Consider the following 20268-nt stretch of genomic DNA (forward strand, 5'->3'; position numbering starts at 1 on the left):
CCTTCCAAAATTTTCGTGGCGATGTTTCCTTGTTTAAAATCTTTCAAAGGTGTTTCCAGCCAGAGTGCTTCCTTGCATGTGCCACGTACTCAGCTTCCGTTGGAGAAAGTGCCACGTTTCGTTGCTTACGACTAGCCCAAATAATCGTTCTTCCGAGCCATTGAAAAAAGTTTCTTGTATTTGACTTCCAATCTGTAAGGTCACCACCCCAATCCGCGTCAGCGTATCCAGTTAAAGTATTTGATTGTATTAGAGAGCTCCCAAGTTTTAGCTTCAGATCCATAGTGCCTCTTAAATACCGCATTATTCGCTTGACTGCTGTCCCGTCCCGTAGGCTAGGAGTTGAGATACTCCTACTCAAAATTGATACGCTAACAGCCTTATCAGGTCGGGTGCATGTGGCTACATATAGGAGGCAACCAATTGCCTGGCGATATAAATCTTTGTTTTCCATTTCGGTTGATTTGTCAGTCATATACACTCTTTTACAAAGTCGGCCATTTCATTACAGGCCTAATTTAAAATAGTACAGGCAAGGGCGCCTGCACGTGCTCATCAGCTCAAGACGTCGCGTGCACTTGACCACGTGAAGCGGCTTTGCATGCACTATTTGAAATTGCAGCTCTCACAAATAAGGATATTAAGTCCGCTCGTCCAACTGATTAATCAGGATATAGGCGGGACACCCGTGGCGGAAGTATGACAACCACCCGTTGTAACTAGGCGCCAAGCTTCGCTAAATGGCTGTTGGACTAAGGGAGGGGTATAGCTAAACAAATTGAAACGAGATATTTTGGCGCGGGATATCACACCAAAACTTATTCTGTAGAGAAAAATTCTTGATCTGTTATTGTTTAAAAACATTGAGGTAGAATATTTTATCTTTGGACTAAATTATAGCTATTGGTATCAATGGACTAGGTGTCTTTTATTATATTTATATTTCTGGTTTACTTGATATATCGTGGTCACCTTTGTGTATTTCAAACAATATTGGTAAAAATATGTGGATTTAAAATTTAAACGATTTCAGTAAAATATGAAGCAACCGTTTTTTAATATACTTTTTTGTTAAAATATATTTATACCCTAATTCGGGTGTAAAATTTACCATAATTTTAAACCTGGTCTAATATTTAAATTAAGATGAATAATTATTAAATAATTAGCTTGGAATTGTGTTTTTTTAGAAATAGTAATAGAAAGTTGTTTATTTAATCTGCATTAATTTTATTAAAACTTTTTTATATGGTTTCAATAATATTAACAGCTCCTTAAGACGCGGAATAAAATCATAATCTTAAATATTTTCAATATTTTAGTTATTTTATTAATTTCAGTTTTATTTAAAATGTCATTTTTTTTTAAACTTGACCCGTGTCGAGAATTAACACTGAGGGCCCGTGTAGAAACGGCTTATACTACAATATAATATGCGAGAAAGCTCCCATGAAAGTTCTTCGAGCAGTATCTTTTGTCTACTTGCAATCCCCAAACTCCACATGCGGTCGTTTTCCCTTCCACGCTAAAAGCCTCTCCGTCGCTCTGGCTAGTCGATAAAGATCGACTCTATTGTCACCCCCCAGTCAATCAATATTTCAAGTTTTAAATTCCAAAGTTTCGCGTGTAAAATTTGAGCGAAAATTTATTTCGGCAACACTGCCAAGAGACGAGTTTTAACGCCATCTAGTAATTTTTTCTCGAAACACAAAACCTCTTACTTCCGCCTTAATAATACGTTCAAAATACATCTCAAAAAGTTACGTTCAATTTACGTTATTGTAATAAAACTTATAATTGGTTAGAATTTCGTTTATAGGAACGTTTTATCAACCGTTTTTTAACACGTTCCTTAGTCGGACATGATCAACGAGTCAATAACGTTAAATTATCAAGTATTCATCAACAGTTTTTCAAATGTTTATCAACGAAATTTGCTACCTGGGCGGAACCTCTCTCTGTATTTGACTCCTAAGTGATAAAAAATATGAAAGTTTTATTTGACGCATCGTTGTTCCTGACCAAGCACGATGTCAGCCTCACTTCGCCCTTTTCGTAATTCAACTTTTGTGATACCATTATTGAAATACCAAACGTTTGTTGGGCCTTATTCTGGCTCTTCTTTATTCATTAACGTTATTATAGCTCCCACGGGAGGGTTAGGGGAGTCTACGATAACGTTACATTTGATATCAAATCCCAACATTTAATAATTTTACCGAAGGAACCCTACTCAAATGACATATAATAAAATAATAATCAGCTAGGCTAACACCCTCGGCACCTTCTTAGTCCCAAGTCATCGAGCGACTTTTGATGCCTTTAAACAGGTGGCCGGGTTAAAATGCGTAGGAGGGTGGTTGCAAGCGAGCCAACAGCTCCCTACACCGTTAACCTTTACAAGAAGAAAGCAAAAGATGGTGTAGTAATAAAATCATTTATCCAATGAAATTTTCAATAATAAAATAAGTAAAAAGTTGGCGTTCAGGTACTAAACAAAGATAATATACAAGAAAGATGTTGGTCTTCAAACTAAATCACGGCAAAAGTTCAATTTTAATTTATAAGCTCTTAAATCGCATTAAACCGCTTTCAATACTTTTTTTTTATGAAAGACCATTTTGTTAACAAATTTTTATAATAATAAAATTTCAAAAACATTAACACCTGGTTTCAGATATAAATGTTTATTTCTAAATATTTGTTCTTTAAGTTAGCTATCCTTTAAATGTTAATGCTTTTTCTTAAATTGATCATCAATGTTAATGTATTTAAAATTTATATTTGCAATCCTAAAATTTAGGATTTTATCCTTAAATTAAAATGTTTAAGGAAGTTTTTATTTTGCAAATGTTCTGCAGCTCTTCGCTTCATATATTTACCTCCGCTGGGTTTTCAAAATACATTTCGGTAAGAGAACATGAGAAAGTAATTATGAAGTGATTTCATGTGAAAAATAATACTTGAATATTTCCCTGGAAAGCGATTTTAATATCGTAGTAGTGCTTGCAATCGACGCCCATAGATGTTTCATTTTTCTACCTTTAATCGTTCTAATTTTAGTTCAATTTTGGAAAAAATAGATATGATATTGAAGGGATAGTCGCTATTCGAATTTTAAAGGGAATATAAACTCGTCTTTTTAAGGTCTTTTTATGTTTTTTATGTTAACAATTTAGGCGGGAAATCACTAACCAGCGCCAAAAATATCTGAAGCCATGGGAGGGAGCGGGAAATGGTCGAAGTGTTGGTGTTCCACACCAAAAAACCTGAGGTTATATTCCCTTTAAGAAAGCCGTTATACAACATAAAACCAATGTTTCTCCAAAAAAAGCTCTTCATTTAATATTGACAATTCAAGTTATTTAATCGGTTAATTTGAACAGTGCTACGGGCGAAGCTTTCGATGTTTGATGGCACAAAATGAAATTAGTAAAAATTAAATTAATTAAATTAATTATCTTAAAAAATTTTATTTTTAATATTTTTTGTTCTTCTAAAAGATGGCGCTGTCAATTAACAGTTCTTTAGGCTTCTCCGGTTTTATGAAATGAGTTGTCTTGGAAACATTTGCTTCTTAGTCCCAGAAATTGAGTAAAACGGAAATTGGTCACAATCCCAGTTCTATCGTATCTTTTTTCCATTTGTAATTTAATCACCACTTTAATGGACAAAATGAAAAGCTCGCGAACCACGACTGTCGATCTCCGAGTTTTCCGCCTTTTTTCATTGAGAGCTTCCAACCGTTTAGTTAAAATGCTAATCTTCAATTGTGAAAGCTTATCTTTTAGTGGTGTCGTAACGAGAGGGACAACAAATGTGATTAGGGAAAGTCGAATGCAGCGTAAAAAAGTACCAGTATTATTACATAATACGTGCTTTGATTACACTATTAATTTTATTTATTATTACAGGTAGCGTTAATCCATTAGTGTTTACGCAAGTTATGTTTAATTTCCTCATTTCCGGATCAGTTTTCCAGCCGTTTGGTTATCATCGAATAATCATTTTTTTAGTTGAAATTACGCTATTTATTTTCATAATTCTTGGCATTTTTTGAAAAAAACAATTAACTTTTTTTTAAACAATACTTTTTACTTACAAGGAGACGACCCGAGGTGTTACACATAGAGCATAGCGCCGAACCAATTTTCAACGGCGGCGGCGGGAACGATAATTAGTTCGGCGGCGGCGTGGCGCGCCGATTTTCAGAAAATAATCGGCGGCGTTGAAATAAATCGGCGGCGGCGGCGCCTAAGGGTAAAAACTGCCCCCCCCCCCCTCAGAATTAGCGCCAGCCTTTTAATAGACCGCTAGAACTTAAATTGTTAAACACATTAAAAAAATACATGTTTAATAGAATGTATTTTATTAAAATAGGAACCACTTGTTTCCAAAACAAAGAAGAGGTAACTTTGGTTACATACTATCAGATGTAACTTATTTAATCATAAGTGTGCCTGAAAGAATTTTTTCATAATGATACCTTGTTGCAAGGACATGACGTTATTGACGTCACTTCCCAGTCGATGACGGTTTTATCGTCATCAAAACTAGTTCTCGCGTAGGGGGGAAGGAAGTTAAAACCAGTTTTACGCGACGTTAGTGCTGTATTTTCTTTGGTGGCTGTCAAAGACTATATAAAGTTACGCGTAGCTTTATATAGTCTTTGGTGGCTGTGAAACAAGGTCTCATTTAAATTTTTAATACAGATATGTTAAACAGAGGCACACTTATGAGTAACTATGTCACATATGATACTATTAAACTAAAACATTTACGCTAGTAATAACAATACTGTACTAATTTACTACCATTTCACTAGTATTATTATCTATACACTCTTTTTAGAAACTTTTGCTGGGCGCCGCCATTATCGAACAGACAACCAACGAGCCAGCCCTCTACCGCATAAATTTCATCCCCCCAAATCCGGTTTTTCCCCGCGCATTTAAGTCTATTATCACAAATTATTTTATCTTTGTATCAAAGGAATTTTTAAAATGTAATAGAATAGTTATATCTGAATGCCGCCAATGCAGCTGATACGTTTCTGTACTTATTACAAAATACGAGCCGAGGCTACACCAAAGCCGTTTTCGTTTCTCTCTCTCCTATCCCAGCTATCTGCTGCAGAAAATCTTGGTGCAGTGCTGCCAGATCTTTTGGAAATTATTATTTATTTTTAATTTTATAACGCTAGTACGGTGCACCCAACAGCCTAGGAATCGTAGCACTACCAAAAGAAAAATCTATGTAGTTTAGATCTCAAAACGTAATTATTATACTTTAATAATGGAAATTAATTCGGCGGCGAAATGAAAATGTTTCGGCGGCGGCGGCGGCGGCGGCGCCGCCGAAATTAAATTTATTGGCGGCGGCGTTTCGGCGTTATCTAAATAATCGGCGGCGGCGGCGTTTGATCGGCGGCGCTATCCTCTAGTTACACACCGATTTTGTTCAAACTCGGGGGATTGGTAGACCTTCATGTAACTTGAAAAATCCTAAAGGGAATTTATTCAATGGTAAAAATTTCTTTCATAATTTAGATTCTTTATAATTTTATAAAATCCATTTAATACAGGCGTTGTAAGAGCGTTTCTCTAAGAATACAGGGTGATGCTATGAGAGTCCTCATGCCATCTGGTGGCAAAATACCTTACAGGTAATTTTTTATTACTATTGAAAATAATTTAAAATGATCAACAAACTATTTGAAAAGACCAACAAATCATTTATTTAGGCCTTCCATTAGAAGTAAATAATTTCGAATGAGACTATTCATTTTATTCCATTTTATCATTAGCCATTTGTAATTTTTTAGTCAGATAATAATAAAATTAAAAAATAGTACTAATTGACTTTTTAAGTAGATGATTTAATTTAATTATTTTATTTATAAAATCTATTTTTGAAAAGGTTAAAAATACGTAAAGCTTAATTTTGAAGAAAAAAAATAATATTCGATTTGGTTATCCTAAGTATAGAATTTCTAAAACCTATGAATATAATATCATCTTAATAATAGGTATTTCTATAAAATAAAACAATAAAATTAGAAGTATAAAATGTTTTATATGCGTCACGAGAGCAAGTTATTTAAGTGCTTTACTTGCACGCGGGTTTTGCACTCAGGTTTCAGTCTCAGATTCCTTAGGGTCTCTCGACGGCAGCGCGTGCTCTCTACCTTCAAGGGTTACAGCTTAGTGACGTAAACAAAACATTGTCACATGACCTCCCGTATTTTATGGAAACACCTATTGGTAACTTTCATTGTCAGTTTTATAAACATTATGTAACGCAAAAAGAGGGAAAAAAATTAGGAAGTTTGGGCCTCCTTTATTTCACATAAATTAATTATGGGACCTCAATTTAAATATATCAATTTACATTAAAATTATATTTTTTAATTCATATTCCAAGCTTAACCCAAATATTAACTTTAAATAAAGAAAAAATTTTAATAAAAAAATATTTTTTATTTATTGAATTATTCTTATTTTAAGTAAATTTTTAATTAATTTTGATTTGGAAAGTAACCTTCTTTTGGTCCTCTCTCACAAGCAACTCATTTTAACATTACTTCATATCGTAGCGTATTTTGTGAACAGCCCCTTATTCGAAATGTTTTGTAAAGCAATCGAGGGATCTTAGTTTGCACAGCCTTTCATCAACAAACAGCGGAATGTACTAGTAGGTTTTTGTTATTGCGCTTTACTTCACTCTAAACTTAAATTTTTTTTCTTCCAACAACTCCTAAGGCGTAAACGATATAGGCTAGAAATACGAGAGGCCTGTATGTATAGTGAAATATGATCGAGTGATTAGGAGTTCGTTTTATCTACCCTAAAAGCGAGTCATTTTATTCTCTCGAGGCCAGTACCTAGTCAAGCGCTCTTCGGAACCAGCATTCTCTATCGTGACTCCGGCATTTTCGGTTTAACATCGCGTGCTCGCTGTATCACTCGGTTTTGCGTTTTCCGATTGCGATAGAAACGTAAATAATTGAAGGTTTTTACATAGTTATTAATAAAATTAAAGTTGCCATAAACGAACGGTTTTCAACTCGTTTTTAGTTTCTTTGTGGTAATCTGTTTACGATTAAGGAACAAGATGCAATTGATTTTGCAGTTGCAGAACGATTACCAAAGGGTGATTAAGGGTTGGATTTTACCGGTTGTGGGCGCGTTGTTTTTGATATACGTGACGAAATATTTGTACACTCAAAGGAAACTCAGAAAAATTATCGATAAAATTGACGGTCCCAAACCGTTTCCGATCTTAGGAAATATTCGAGAAATTGGGTTCTTCAATGCCTCCATTTCGCAAAAAATAAACACATCGACAGGTGAGTGTTCATTCATTATGGTTTAATATCGTGGCTTTTTGGCAATTTAAAATGTCAGCGGGTTAACTATGCCTTTTCAGGGGTTTCCCTGGAAAGGCCGGTACATGCGTCCATAAAGGGCCAAGAAATTTACCTATTCGGTTTCCGTCAATAATTTATAACAGTGCAAGTTCCCATATTTAAAGATCACCATCTGCAAGATCGAGATAACTTAAGTTACACTACCTCATTTGATTGTAATATTTTAATAGATTTTAGAGAATAAATATTTAGTATTCGAGATTTCTGTTCTGAATGACCACAAATATATTACCATGTGAAGCATTTCACTAGTGCTTTATATAGTTTGGGTGATACATAGTTAATTAGTTTAAAAGATATAGTCATAAATCGAGGTAAGATTTACGCAAATAAACGTTTTACATATACATTTTATTGAAGGACATACTTATATCGTATCATTAGTTAGATAAAGTTGAAGTAGTTGAACAATTTAGTATGATAAAAGATGAAGTCTTCCTGTAAATTTATCAGATAAGTGTCATCTTATACAAAATTAAAAAGGTTTACAATATACTGTTGGTTTTTGTACAATTTTCAATTAAAGGTTTTAAAGACCGAGACCCGAGTGAATTTCCACCCCTCTTTTCCTGTACTTAATTTTTTGAAGAGTGACAACTGATTGACATCTCTGACAACTTAAGTGACAGCTCTGACAGCTTGAGTGACCGCCTGGACAATTCCATGTATTGTAGCTTACCTCTTTTTTTGATGCTCATTGTATATATTCTATTCAAAAACAGTCCGAGCCGTCGGTCAAGCTGTCGACGCTGTCACTCAATTTTGTGGGGGTCTAAATTCGCACACGAGAAAATGGAATCTCTGTTCTCGGCCTTTTAAATCACCATTTATCAACTAATCATAAGTCTTTTTACGCAAAAACAATGCGAGGCAGCCAATACGTTGTTAATAAAAATATGACTTAGATTGGAAATTTCGAAAAAGAAGAAAAGTCTTACAGTACCACTTTTTGAGCTAAAGAGTTTTCAGTTTATCTTTTTAAAGAAAACTATTATGCTAATTTATAACTGGATATACTAATAGAAGATTAAAAATTAACCTAGCGGCTTTTAATAAAATTACACTTAAATAATTTAATTGCTTTTAATAAAATTAAACTTAAATGATTTAATTGCTTTTAATAAAATTAAACTTAAATAATTTAATTGCTTTTAATAAAATTAAACTTAAATAATTTAATTGCTTTTAATAAAATTAAACTTAAATAATTTAATTGCTTTTAATAAAATTAAACTTAAATAATTTAATTGCTTTTAATAAAATTAAACTTAAATAATTTAATTGCTTTTAATAAAATTAAACTTAAATAATTTAATTGCTTTTAATAAAATTAAACTTAAATAATTTAATTGCTTTTAATAAAATTAAACTTAAATAATTTAATTGCTTTTAATAAAATTAAACTTAAATAATAACTTATCATTTCAAATAAACTATAACGAAATAATTGAGCACTCATTAACCGAACTCATTTGAGTTAAAATTTTGTCTGCAGTTTATTTATTGCATTATACTTATCTCTAATTGATATCAAATTGTTGAATATTTATAAATATGTTATATCTGGAAATGTCATTGCAACAGTATATAGATCAACAACGCACTTCAACTGCTTTATTATCAATATTTTTTAATCGTTTCCGAGAAAACCAAAGAGCAGTAAGTCAGAAAATCCTGAATGAAAAGGCTACGGTTTATAATGACGAAATACTACGAGCAAGTTGTCGTATATCGTGCAACACAACGATTCACCTGCCCCAAGGCGACAAACGCATCGAAGCAAACCGGTATAATTAAAGAAGGCAATGGCTCTTTATCTTGTAATTCACCCCTCGTCAGTTTTTATTAAAAAATTTAAAGGTTAGGCCTAATTCACACTTCAATTGTGTGTTTAAAATTTAAGAACAAAATTCCTTTAAATTTTTTATATTTAATAATAAAGTTATTATGAATTTGTTTCTTCAAATATCAAGTTTTTCATATATTTTCTAGAACTCAAGCAATGTTACATGAAGGTTTTAAAAAAATAGCAAATTAAACGAAAACACTTAATTTTTTAACGTTACATAGAACTGTATTTTAACTCCTTTTAAATTAATTTAATTTTGATATAGAAATTATTTTAATATAAAAACCTAATTTTATTTCTATCATTTCCAAAGATATTTTTGCGTTTATTCCAAGTATTGAAAAATTATCTTGAAGACATTATCAATCTAATATGAATCCTTCTTTTTGTTTACAACCGTTGACCTTAACTACAATTCTTGCATTGAATTTGAAATTTGTTTTATTTTCTTTTGCTCTTAATAGTCAGTAAGATGCTATTCAACTATTTAAACTAGACTTTTTTTAAATCTTCAACAACGACCTTACAATTGACGTACTACTCACTCAAGATCACTGAAATTAGTTTTTAGATTAATTTATATAGAAAAATACGTTGTTAGTTCTATTTCTATATCAATTAGTAAGTTGTTTAAACAGTTCGTCAATTGTGAGATCTTTTCTAAACAAACAAATAAATAGTCTGTGTCAGATTTAAATGTAATATAATGCTTATCAATGCACGCAAATCTATAATATCTCTTATCAGATATTAATTTGGTAAAAGAGATAATATGATAAAAATTATACAAATTAAAATAGATACATTTCCAGGCGTCATTTCGTCGGAGTAAATATACAATTAATAAAATATTTAAAAAAAAGATTAAGCCAGACAAATTTTACTACACGGTTGACTGGAAATACAAAGGAAATAAATTCGCGTATCTATAGAGCGCTTTTAAACTATAGGGTGTAACGTTAGACCTTGAAATGATCGTTAGAGCTCAATTTCATCTTCTTTTATTTCGCCAAGGACGAGTGTGCATCATTGTCGTAACTCTATATAACAATTGAAACATAGAGTCGAAGGCGTTGTTGATGTCCCGGATTTGAAATGATGGATTTTCAACTTCGCGTATCGTTTGTAGTTCGTTTCTTTATATTCGCTTTCGGCTAGAGCTCGGCGAAACAGATAAATTAACCGCTAAAATTTCGATTAACCATAAAAATGTCGATTAACTGTTTATTCGTGGATATTATCAAGACTAAAAAGCAATTTAACATGTAAAAATAATAGATTTTTCGGATAATTTGTGGATAAATGTGTGTTTTGGATAAAAATAAATAAAGTGATTAATTCTTATCCAAACGCCGAGCTCTACTTTCGGCCAAAAAAATATTTCAGAATATTTTTTAAAATACTATTGATGAATTTGAAATCACGATTTGTATAAACAATAACATTGCAATTAACTTCTGTGAAATTTATATAACAATTATTATAAGCGCCACGTGATTACGTCAATTTAATACAAAAGGCTTGCTCAAATCAGTTTTCATTTAAGTTGATTTTTATGAGAAAACATAAAACCAATTTTGGCCAGTATTTGATATTAGAAACTAGAACGGAAACTAACACTTTCAATTAAATATTTGTTTTATTTATTTAACATAATGTCTGATCAGTGTTTCGTAAACAAATTTAAATTCATAGAACGCCTTAAGTAAACAAAATGGTCGGAGTAAATTTGTATAGCTTTTTAAATCAAATTTTAATATATTTTTAAAATAATAAAAAAGTAACTATCCTGGAAAATCTGATGATTTCAAAACTGAAAAAAAAACCTTACACTTTTTCTCATTTTGAACGTAGGAAACTAAGTTTTTTAAATATAGTTACATCTACATGTGTATAGCCTATTTTAGACTTTTAGGTTATTTTATGAATTTTGACCTTCAGTGTATATTTTAAAAACATTTGCATTTTACGTTGTAGAACAAAGGGAAAGTCGAGGTAATTACGGATTTTAAAATATTTTTAAGGGCTTAAACGGTTGACATTTGAAATTTTTAGAATAATAATTTTTATTTCGTATGCCCTAAAATCGTTGTAATGATCTGCGTTATACGTAACAAAGGTGTTTTCTCTAGAAAGTGCTGATCTCGACCTTCAAAAGTGCTATCTAAGTCTTTAAATTGGTTATTTGGACTTCACTGTTATGTTAAGTTGCCTAGAAAATTTTAGGTTCGGTCTAAGTCAAAAACAATTAACTATTAATTTAAAATGTAATTTGAAATTTAATTTACTAATGCAGTTTTCCATTTTTACACTTCATAATATATTGAATATTTTTTCCAGTATTTAATGATATTAGATCTGGTGTCTCTTCGATATTTAAGAAAGATAAAATGTACCGTCTTTGGGTGATGGGAAGACCCGTTGTATTTCTCTTCGGAGCCGAAGTCATCGAGGTAGGTTTGAGGGGTTCACTTAAATAAGTAAATTGTCTAAGATATAAACCGTTAATTAAAATATCTTTAGCCTTTATTAACAAGTAGCGTTTCCGTTAACAAAAGTCGAATGTACGACTTATAGAAGCCATGGCTTGGAAATGGATTACTAACGAGGTAAATCAGATTAAAGCAACCTGTAGGCTCAATGATCCATTTAAAAAAATGTGACTTCTATTTGAAATATAGTAAAGGTGGTCAATGGAAAGCCAAAAGAAAAATGCTAACTCCGACGTTTCATTTCAAGATTTTGCAAGATTTCTTGCCTATCATGAATCAGCATAGTGAAATTCTGGTGAATCAAATTCGTCAAATGTCTAACAATTCTTGGATTGACATAGTCCCCATTCTAACATATTGCACTTTGGATGTTATTAGTGGTAAGTGTAGTTTTAAGAAGGTTGTTTAAACCAAAATATTAATTATTTATTGCTTAAGGTAACAATTGTTTTCCCCAATTATCATAGAGTAGTTTACTAGCTTTGGGATTTTCATTTGATTTTTATACGCAGAGCATTGGCTTTTTAATCTTTTCTCGTGGTCTGCTAAATGTCCCTATATTATCAAAAATGGCTTATTATTATATTCATTTTCCTTCCATAACAATGCTACAGCTTAGCATATAGATTCTATGAAGATATAACGCATTTAAACTATAGTGGGATCTATATCTGATATTTTGTCATTTATATAATCTTTAGATTAAAACCATAGATATAGGCTGGTAGATTATTCGTCAAGTGACTAACAGCCAGGTGCCTATGCTTTAGACTGTCCTATTTCTCATTATTCAATGATTGGTAAATGCCAATCTCGATTAATTAAAATTCTTCGCAAGCCCGAGCCAAAGGAACTATTCAAGATGGAAAGTCTGGTGAATGATCATGGACCTTTTCGCATAGATAATTTGTTGATAAAGATTTAATTATATCAATCACGATGTAATTTGTTAATTTTGATGTAGTTATTTCTTCATGATTTATTCTGATTAACCATGATTAAATTCATTAAGATTTAATCAAATTATTCACGATTTAATTCACTAATTCGTGATTTAATCAAACAATTCCCTGTTTAATTCACTTATTCATGATTTTAAAAATTCACGATTTATTTCACTCATTTATGATTTAATAAAATAATTAACGATTTAATTAAATTATTCATGATTATATCAATTTATTCATGATATTATTAACTTATTCATAATTTATCTATTTAAATTTTATTAAATATTTTTTTCACGAAGCCAACTAACATTGATCTAATTTATTTATCCCTTAATTAATCTTACTAATCATTATTTTATTATTAAAATTATCATCGGACGAGCCGCTATATAAATTCAGCTGACGATTATTTTTCAAACGTAATAAGTTACTTTTTTAATTTTTAATTTAAACATATAAATATAAATTGTTGCTATTAAGACATACTAAATTTTTTTAAATAGCTATCACGACACAAAGACCATGCGAATTTATATAATGAACAATAAGTAAACTTGCTTAGCTTTTCTCATTCCTAATAGCACCTGCCTTATTTCAGAAACGGCGATGGGTTTCAAGTTAGATTGTCAAGAAAATCCCGATTCTGCATACGCAAAGGCCGTTCACCAGTAAATCATTTCTTTGATAAAATTTTATTTGTTGATCTAATATTGATAATTCATCCTTTCCCTTTTTAGAGCGACATTTTGCATTTCTAATCGTGCGCCTCAACCGTGGATGCACAACGATTTTATTTACGGGTTGACCAAGCAAGGAAAACTCTTTAAAGAAAGCGTCAGAGTCATACAAGACCTGACCGCCAAAGTAAATAATTATTTTTAAAATTACCTAAATAAATAAAAATCGCTTCCAAAAATCCATATCTATACCTAGGAGCAACAAACATAACACCCCACACCAGGAGAACGCAACCCGTCAAAAGTCGTGGAATTTCTTGTGTACGTTTTTCATTGGCTAGACGCTTTAGCGCCTGCTGCGCGTAAAGGCTCGTGACGCTTGTCCAATGAAATTCGTACACAACCCTTCGTTAGCGTGTTTAAAGGCTAGCTGCGTTCTCCTTGTGTTTGTTGCTCCTAGTCTATACAGTGTCTATTCGACTTAATTGAATTTCTTTATTTTTGAATAAAATTACAAAACTCATTTCTTAAAAAAGAGATTGAAGCGACCGTTATATGGAACATATCAACTAATTATTTCGCCTTTTAAGTAACTAGTTACTTATCTAATTGTTATAACATTTCTTATTTTTAGGTGATTAAGGAGAAGAAGGAAAGCAAGTTGCACGAGATGAAGAATCCACAGAACGGTCACGTGGTCAAGGATGAAAGCGTGGCCACGAAAAAGAAATTGGCTTTCTTAGATTTGTTATTGGAAAGACATTTCGCTGATTCGACCTTCACCGAAAAAGACATGACGGACGAGGTCAACACGTTCATGTTTGGCGTGAGTCATTATGTCACGTTACTTCACTATTAATGAAACTCGAAAATTAATTGATAAGATAATGGCTTCTTCATAAATATAGAATTAAATAGGGTTTTAATTAAGAACCCATAAATATTAATATTTAAATGTTAAAGAAACTGTTTCATTGTGCTTGATGGTTATTCAAAAAATGCTTATCAAGTTAATCAAAATATTGTTCCTATTGGTTAGGGTAATTGATAAAGCGTTGTTATTAATTTGTTTGTGAAGAAAAAAGTCTTCGTTTGTTTAGGATAAGTGTTCTCATTATGTGAAAGAACAGGGTGATTGAGTTATTTTATATAGTTTACATAGCGCTCATTTTCGTTGAAAAAAACACTTAGGTTGTTATAGTGAGCTTAATTTAATGTACAAGGTGATTTAAATTATGTTCGTTATAAATGAACAGGGTGATTAATGAAACTAGGTCGTGGATCTGTTTTTGGGGAAAATTCTTAATTGGTTCTTTATGCTTAGTGCGTTTATTATGATAAATGACAGGATGATAAAGATGTATTTTTCAGGGTGGTTAAATAAACGCTAATTTTTGATATAATTCCTCATATGTAATCATAATGAACTTATTACATTAATTTAATGTTATTAATCGAAAAAATAAAAAATTGAAACATAAATTACTTTATAAGGGTTTTTAATGTTTTAACTTTTTATCGATATAAAATGTCTAATATCAGTAAACATACTACAAAACATTAATAGTGTTACATTGGTAATCAGTATAAACTAGTTTAGAGGTTTAGTTTTACTTTTAGATTCGAAAAAATGAAGCGAAAATGCCGCTTTATTTCAATTTTCAAACAATATATTAGACAAATCATGAAATTAAAACATTTTTTATTTTTGCGGAAAAATACGGAAAAGTTTCCGGAAATAGGCCTAGGTCATTTTCCGGAAAATTTTCCGACTTACAACACTACATTAATTATTATAAACTCGTATTAAAACTAAAAAAAAAATATTTAATAGATTGGGGATGTGTACTCAAATATCAGTGACCTTTGTTTAATATTTTTCACTCAAACAAATTGTTTTGCGAACAAATTTCAATGCAATTCTATTATATTTACACCTAGCTATCAAATCTACGATTATTTTCGTCTCTAATGAATTATTTTGTTTTAAACAATAATATATACAGGGCCACGATACAACTGCAACCAGTCTAACATGGATTCTGTATCTTCTGGGGTTACACCTCGATGTGCAAGAAAAGCTCTACGAGGAGGTCAGTCAGGTTTTCGGGCAAAAAGGATTAAGACCCGAAGTTACTTTAGACGAACTAAGGGAACTTAAATATATGGACATGGTCATAAAGGTAAAATAAATTTTAGTTTCTAAACCACTAAAGATACCTTTTCTGCAATAAAATTAAAAAAGTTTAAAAAAAGGAATTTCAAGAACATGATCAAAGAAAATTTTTTCTCCGACTTTCATTATTATAGTCAATATATTTATAATAAGTTCTAAGAATACATTCAACAGAAATCTAACTTATAGACAAATGAACTGCAACACAATCAATGATATATTCTTGTTTCGCTGTAAACAATGGTTTATTTCCAAAATGCTTACTCAATATGGAGGAAAATCTCTAGCAGAAGCAGCTATGGCTGTTTGGACGTGGGAAGCGTCTTTTGTTATTTGATATATGGATTACCACAAAGAATGAAATGAAGTGAAATTGATACATTTCCAATCAACTTTTAACTCTCTAAATTTAGTTGAAAAACACTAATTAAATAATTTAATAAAGTAAATTATTAAAATTTTTCTAATAAAGTAATAATAATAATCAGCTAGGCTAATACCAAAGGCATAACCTTAGGCTCAAGTCATCGAGCGACTTTTAATGCATAAAAATAGTAACAGACCCCTTAATTGTTATATGAAATAACGCAGTACTTCGGAAGAATATGCATTCGAGGCGGTTACAAAATTAACACGTAAAATTTGATGAATTTATTTATTTAACAATAGGAAACTATATTGATAATGCATAAAAATAGTAACAGACCACTTAATTGTTATATGAAATAACGCAGTACTTCGGAAGAATATGCATTCGAGGCGGTTACAAAATTAACACTTAAAATTTATGAATTTATTTATTTAACAATGGGAAACAATATTGATAATGCATAAAAATAGTAACAGACCACTTAATTGTTATATGAAATAACGCAGTACTTCGGAAGAATATGCATTCGAGGTGGTTACAAAATTAACACTTAAAATTTGATGAATTTATTTATTTAACCATAGGAAAAAATATTGATAATTCATAAAAAAAAATGTTTTCTACTAAAAATGCTTTGTTATAAAAATTCGTGGTTTTGAAATTTATTAAGTTCTAACATTAAAGGACGTAACTATTTGGAACCATGATTTGCAAATAGTTTCCTTTTAAGAAATTTCTAAAAATAATTTGTTTCACAATAACGCATTTACAAAGAAACTTTTTCTTAAGCAAAAATGTCACTAAAACGCATTCATTCATTTATTTAATGTATTGGTGTAATATTAAAGATAGTTTATTTCATTAATAGGAATGCCAAAGATTGTACCCTTCGATTCCAGGTGTGGCAAGGCAAATTGAAGAGGATCTCCAAGTCGGTAAATGGTTTTTCAAATTATTTCTTGTAAATTTGGAAGTAGAAACACTTCAGTAATTATCAATTTCTCAATTCTGGAGATGGATGAAATTGTAGAACTAAACCAATTCTCCATTTTTGAGAGAAACTAATTAATCAAAGATATTTTTAATTTGCCTTGGTTTCATAATATTTGTAAATACTGCTCATAGTTAACGGAACCACGTCTTCTCATTCAATGAGGTGTTTTTAGAATTTTGTCACTTGAAGCACAGGCTTCGTACGACTTGAAAGCAATTTACCACAACTTAAACTTGATTTATTAATGAAGCTAAAAATTAACATAAACTATAATGAATTAACCTGAACCAAACTGCTTAAAATTAAAATCTATCACGTTAAATATGAGAATGGTTTAGATGACTTGGCCCACTTGGGCATAAGGTGGTGCCTTCGGTATATTAGCCTATCTGATTATTATAATTATTTTTATTTGTTTATTGTGGTGAATTTTGAATTTATATTAAAATGACAGGTAAAATTTCGGCAAAGTGATAATGGATAAAAACATTTATTAATATAATATTATTTGTTTTATAAAAGGAAAAAAATTACTATTATTTTTTCAAAGAGAAATTCCGTTATTCTCAAACGTTGAAAACTGTCATTATTACTTAAATAGATAAAAATAATGGATTAATTTGATTTAAAAGGTGACAAAGTGCTTCCCAAGGGCATCAATGTGTTTGTCTTCATCCAGCAGTTGCACAGGGACAAAGACGTGTTTCCTGATCCGGAGTTTTTCGACCCCGAACGCTTTTCGCCGGAAAACAGCCAAGGAAGACATCCTTATGCTTTTCTGCCCTTTTCGGCTGGACCCAGAAATTGCATTGGTAAATAGATATCGTCTTTAAGGAAGTCAGTTTTTACAATTTGAATTCAGTAAACTTAAATTCCGGTGGGCAAGAAGGTCTTTAGTAAGAATTCAACTGGAAAACGAGATAAATTTTAAGCTTTCTACATTTTGGATACCCAGAACAGCCCATTTCTGCTGAGCTTATTTCATACTTCGAAGCAGCATAGACGTGCCTATGCAAAGAAACAGTCGGTGCAAGAAATTTCATTCTTAAAGATCCCTACCCCGAATATTTGAAAACAAGTAAATAATGCATCGTGTCGTGTTTCGGGTAAAAACTAAATCTTATTTTACGCGAGAGTTTACAATCTTCCAGCTGCTTTAAGCTAACGAAATCCCAATATATTTTTTTTTGTTTGTTTTATTCAAAAACCATTCTTAGCGGCTTAATACCAAAATGGATGAAATAAAACCATTTAAATCAAAGGTAGAAACTCGGCATCACGAAACTAAGTTTGATTGTGACTAATAACCTAGTTTTAAAAAAGATGTAACTTCCGCCAAATTAAAACTTGGGTGTAAACGTTTTTAAACTACTTCACCTTCAAAGATAACCTGGGCAAATTTTAAGATATCCTGATCACATTTCGATAACCTGCACACATTTTTAGATAACCTGCTCAAATATTTAGACAAGCTGCTTATATTTTTGGAAAAGCTGCTCACATTTTTAGATAAGCTGCTCACATTTTTAGATAAGCTGTAGGCTGCCACAGATCGATTTTATAGATCATTAAAAAAATATTTGCTAGGTTTAAGTTTGAGCAGATAGGGTTGATCATGATGTTATATAGGTCTAATAAATTTGGGTTCTGAATACCATCAGAAAATTTACTAATTCGAAGTGTTTTTTATGGTTACGTTGTATAGTTTTTCTACAGAAGCAAATTTTACATTAAATTTCAATTATTTTTCATTTCATTTAAATTATTTTTCATTTTTTTTTTCATTTTTATTTTTTATATCTTTAATAGTAGGAAATATCAAAATAGTGGGAAAATTATTAACTTGATAAATGTTTGGTGGCATTTTTAATATTCCCTTAAAAATATCCAAACTATTTAACAGACTAAAAAATTTTATATATTATAAAAATTAAATATTTTAAAGTTATTTGATTGGGAGAAAGGGCAGTTTAAGTACAAACGTGAGATATTCATTTTTTTTAAATATTATCAACGTATGTGATTGTAAACCCTGTAGTCCATATTTGATAGTAAGGGCGTTTTATATTAGATCCGTTTAAAAGATTGCGTTGAAATCCAAATATTAAACATTTATTTTCGTTTTTTGTTCTAGGTCAGAAATACGCTATGATGGAACAAAAGGTGATACTATCTCATGTTTTGATGAATTTCAAAATGCGGTCTTTGGATCCTAGAGATAAAGTAATGTTGTCTCCCGAAGTTGTTCTCAGACCAACTGGAGCGGTTCGTGTCACATTCCAAAGCAGATAGTGTTTGTTATGAACAAAATCAATTACAATGTTATACATCAATAAAATTACTAGAACTTTTAAGCTTTCTCTTAATTTAAGATTCAATGCTATCTTGAACAAAATCAGTTTCCATTTTAGCGCCATAACATAAGCTGACCTAGTTCAGAAAAAGCTTTAAGCAAATTGAAACAAAGAAACGTTAAAATTTATAGACTTTTTAAGAATTAATATGAAATCAGTTTAAATATCATATCTATAAATTATTTACAATTCATAAGAACTCTTAAGATATTTAATTTAATTTTATAGTTTGAGATAATATTATAGAAAGGGATTACGACCTGTTCGGTTACATTACGAAAAGCTAAGATGGTCAAAGAGCTATAATGCATTTTTACCTCTCCGTGTCTGTCTGTGTGTCTGTCCTGTCGCATTTTCCGTGCAAAGGTTAATCATTGCGTACGCAATTTCTCGAAATTTCTGCGTTCGCAGTTCCTCGAAGGGTTAGCACAACCACTGTGTGACGGTGAGCGTTAACGGATTGATTTGCGGTTGGGTGTGGTTTGGTTAGTCTTTTTTCGTCAACGCTCACCAGATATTACGTTATTGTTATGTTGTAGGTCGTGAATGTTGAGTTCGTGTTGTGACTGTTGTGGGTGTTGAGTTTGTGTTATGATTGTTGTGGATGTTGAGTTCGTGTTATGATGGTTGTAGATGTTGAGTCTGATGTGTTTGTATGGGCGTTTTCTCTCCAACTCCTTCTTAATGACTTTGGGAGGGACCGAGTGCTGAGTGTAATGCTACCTCTCAACGTCCAATGGCAGGGTTTCGGAATGGAACCCGGGTCTGCCTGGTGCAAGAGATGTACTCTAACCACTCAGCCAGCAACGCTTGTTAATTAACGGTGTTTTTCTAAAAAACAGCTTTGGCGAATGTCCTTTACAAAGTTATAACGTTAGGTACTATAATTTATTCTACATCATTTTAAATATTTATAAATTAAATTAATCTTATATGTAATTAAATATTTATAAATTATATTAATCTTATATTTAATT

The 20268-nt window shown here is 31.3% G+C and overlaps 1 protein-coding gene across 1 annotated transcript; it reads left to right on the forward strand.

Moving 5' to 3' along the window:
- Window positions 1-6916: 6916 nt before the first annotated feature.
- On the forward strand, window positions 6917-19291 carry LOC149957562 (cytochrome P450 4C1-like). Its single transcript, XM_090164836.1, has 11 exons — window positions 6917-7348; window positions 11619-11731; window positions 11802-11887; window positions 11960-12150; window positions 13319-13388; window positions 13458-13584; window positions 14032-14223; window positions 15404-15580; window positions 16812-16878; window positions 17570-17749; window positions 19072-19291. The coding sequence occupies exons 4-11, from the start codon at window positions 11991-11993 to the stop codon at window positions 19227-19229; spliced, it is 1131 nt and encodes a 376-aa protein (XP_090020962.1). The 5' UTR covers window positions 6917-7348; window positions 11619-11731; window positions 11802-11887; window positions 11960-11990; the 3' UTR covers window positions 19230-19291.
- Window positions 19292-20268: the final 977 nt, after the last annotated feature.

Source organism: Leiobunum rupestre, chromosome 2 (assembly GCF_980474605.1).
Source record: "Leiobunum rupestre chromosome 2, qqLeiRupe1.1.hap1, whole genome shotgun sequence".
Lineage (NCBI taxonomy): Eukaryota > Metazoa > Arthropoda > Arachnida > Opiliones > Sclerosomatidae > Leiobunum > Leiobunum rupestre.

What these genes read in the sequence shown, in the direction of transcription:
- LOC149957562 (XM_090164836.1), top strand. Translation starts at nt 11,991, where the DNA reads ATGCTAACTCCGACGTTTCATTTCAAGATTTTGCAAGATTTCTTGCCT. An exon ending in TACAAGACCTGACCGCCAAA is followed by an intron (nt 13,585 to 14,031) that starts GTAAATAATTAT and finishes TCTTATTTTTAG; the next exon opens with GTGATTAAGGAGAAGAAGGA. An exon ending in ATATGGACATGGTCATAAAG is followed by an intron (nt 15,581 to 16,811) that starts GTAAAATAAATT and finishes TTTCATTAATAG; the next exon opens with GAATGCCAAAGATTGTACCC.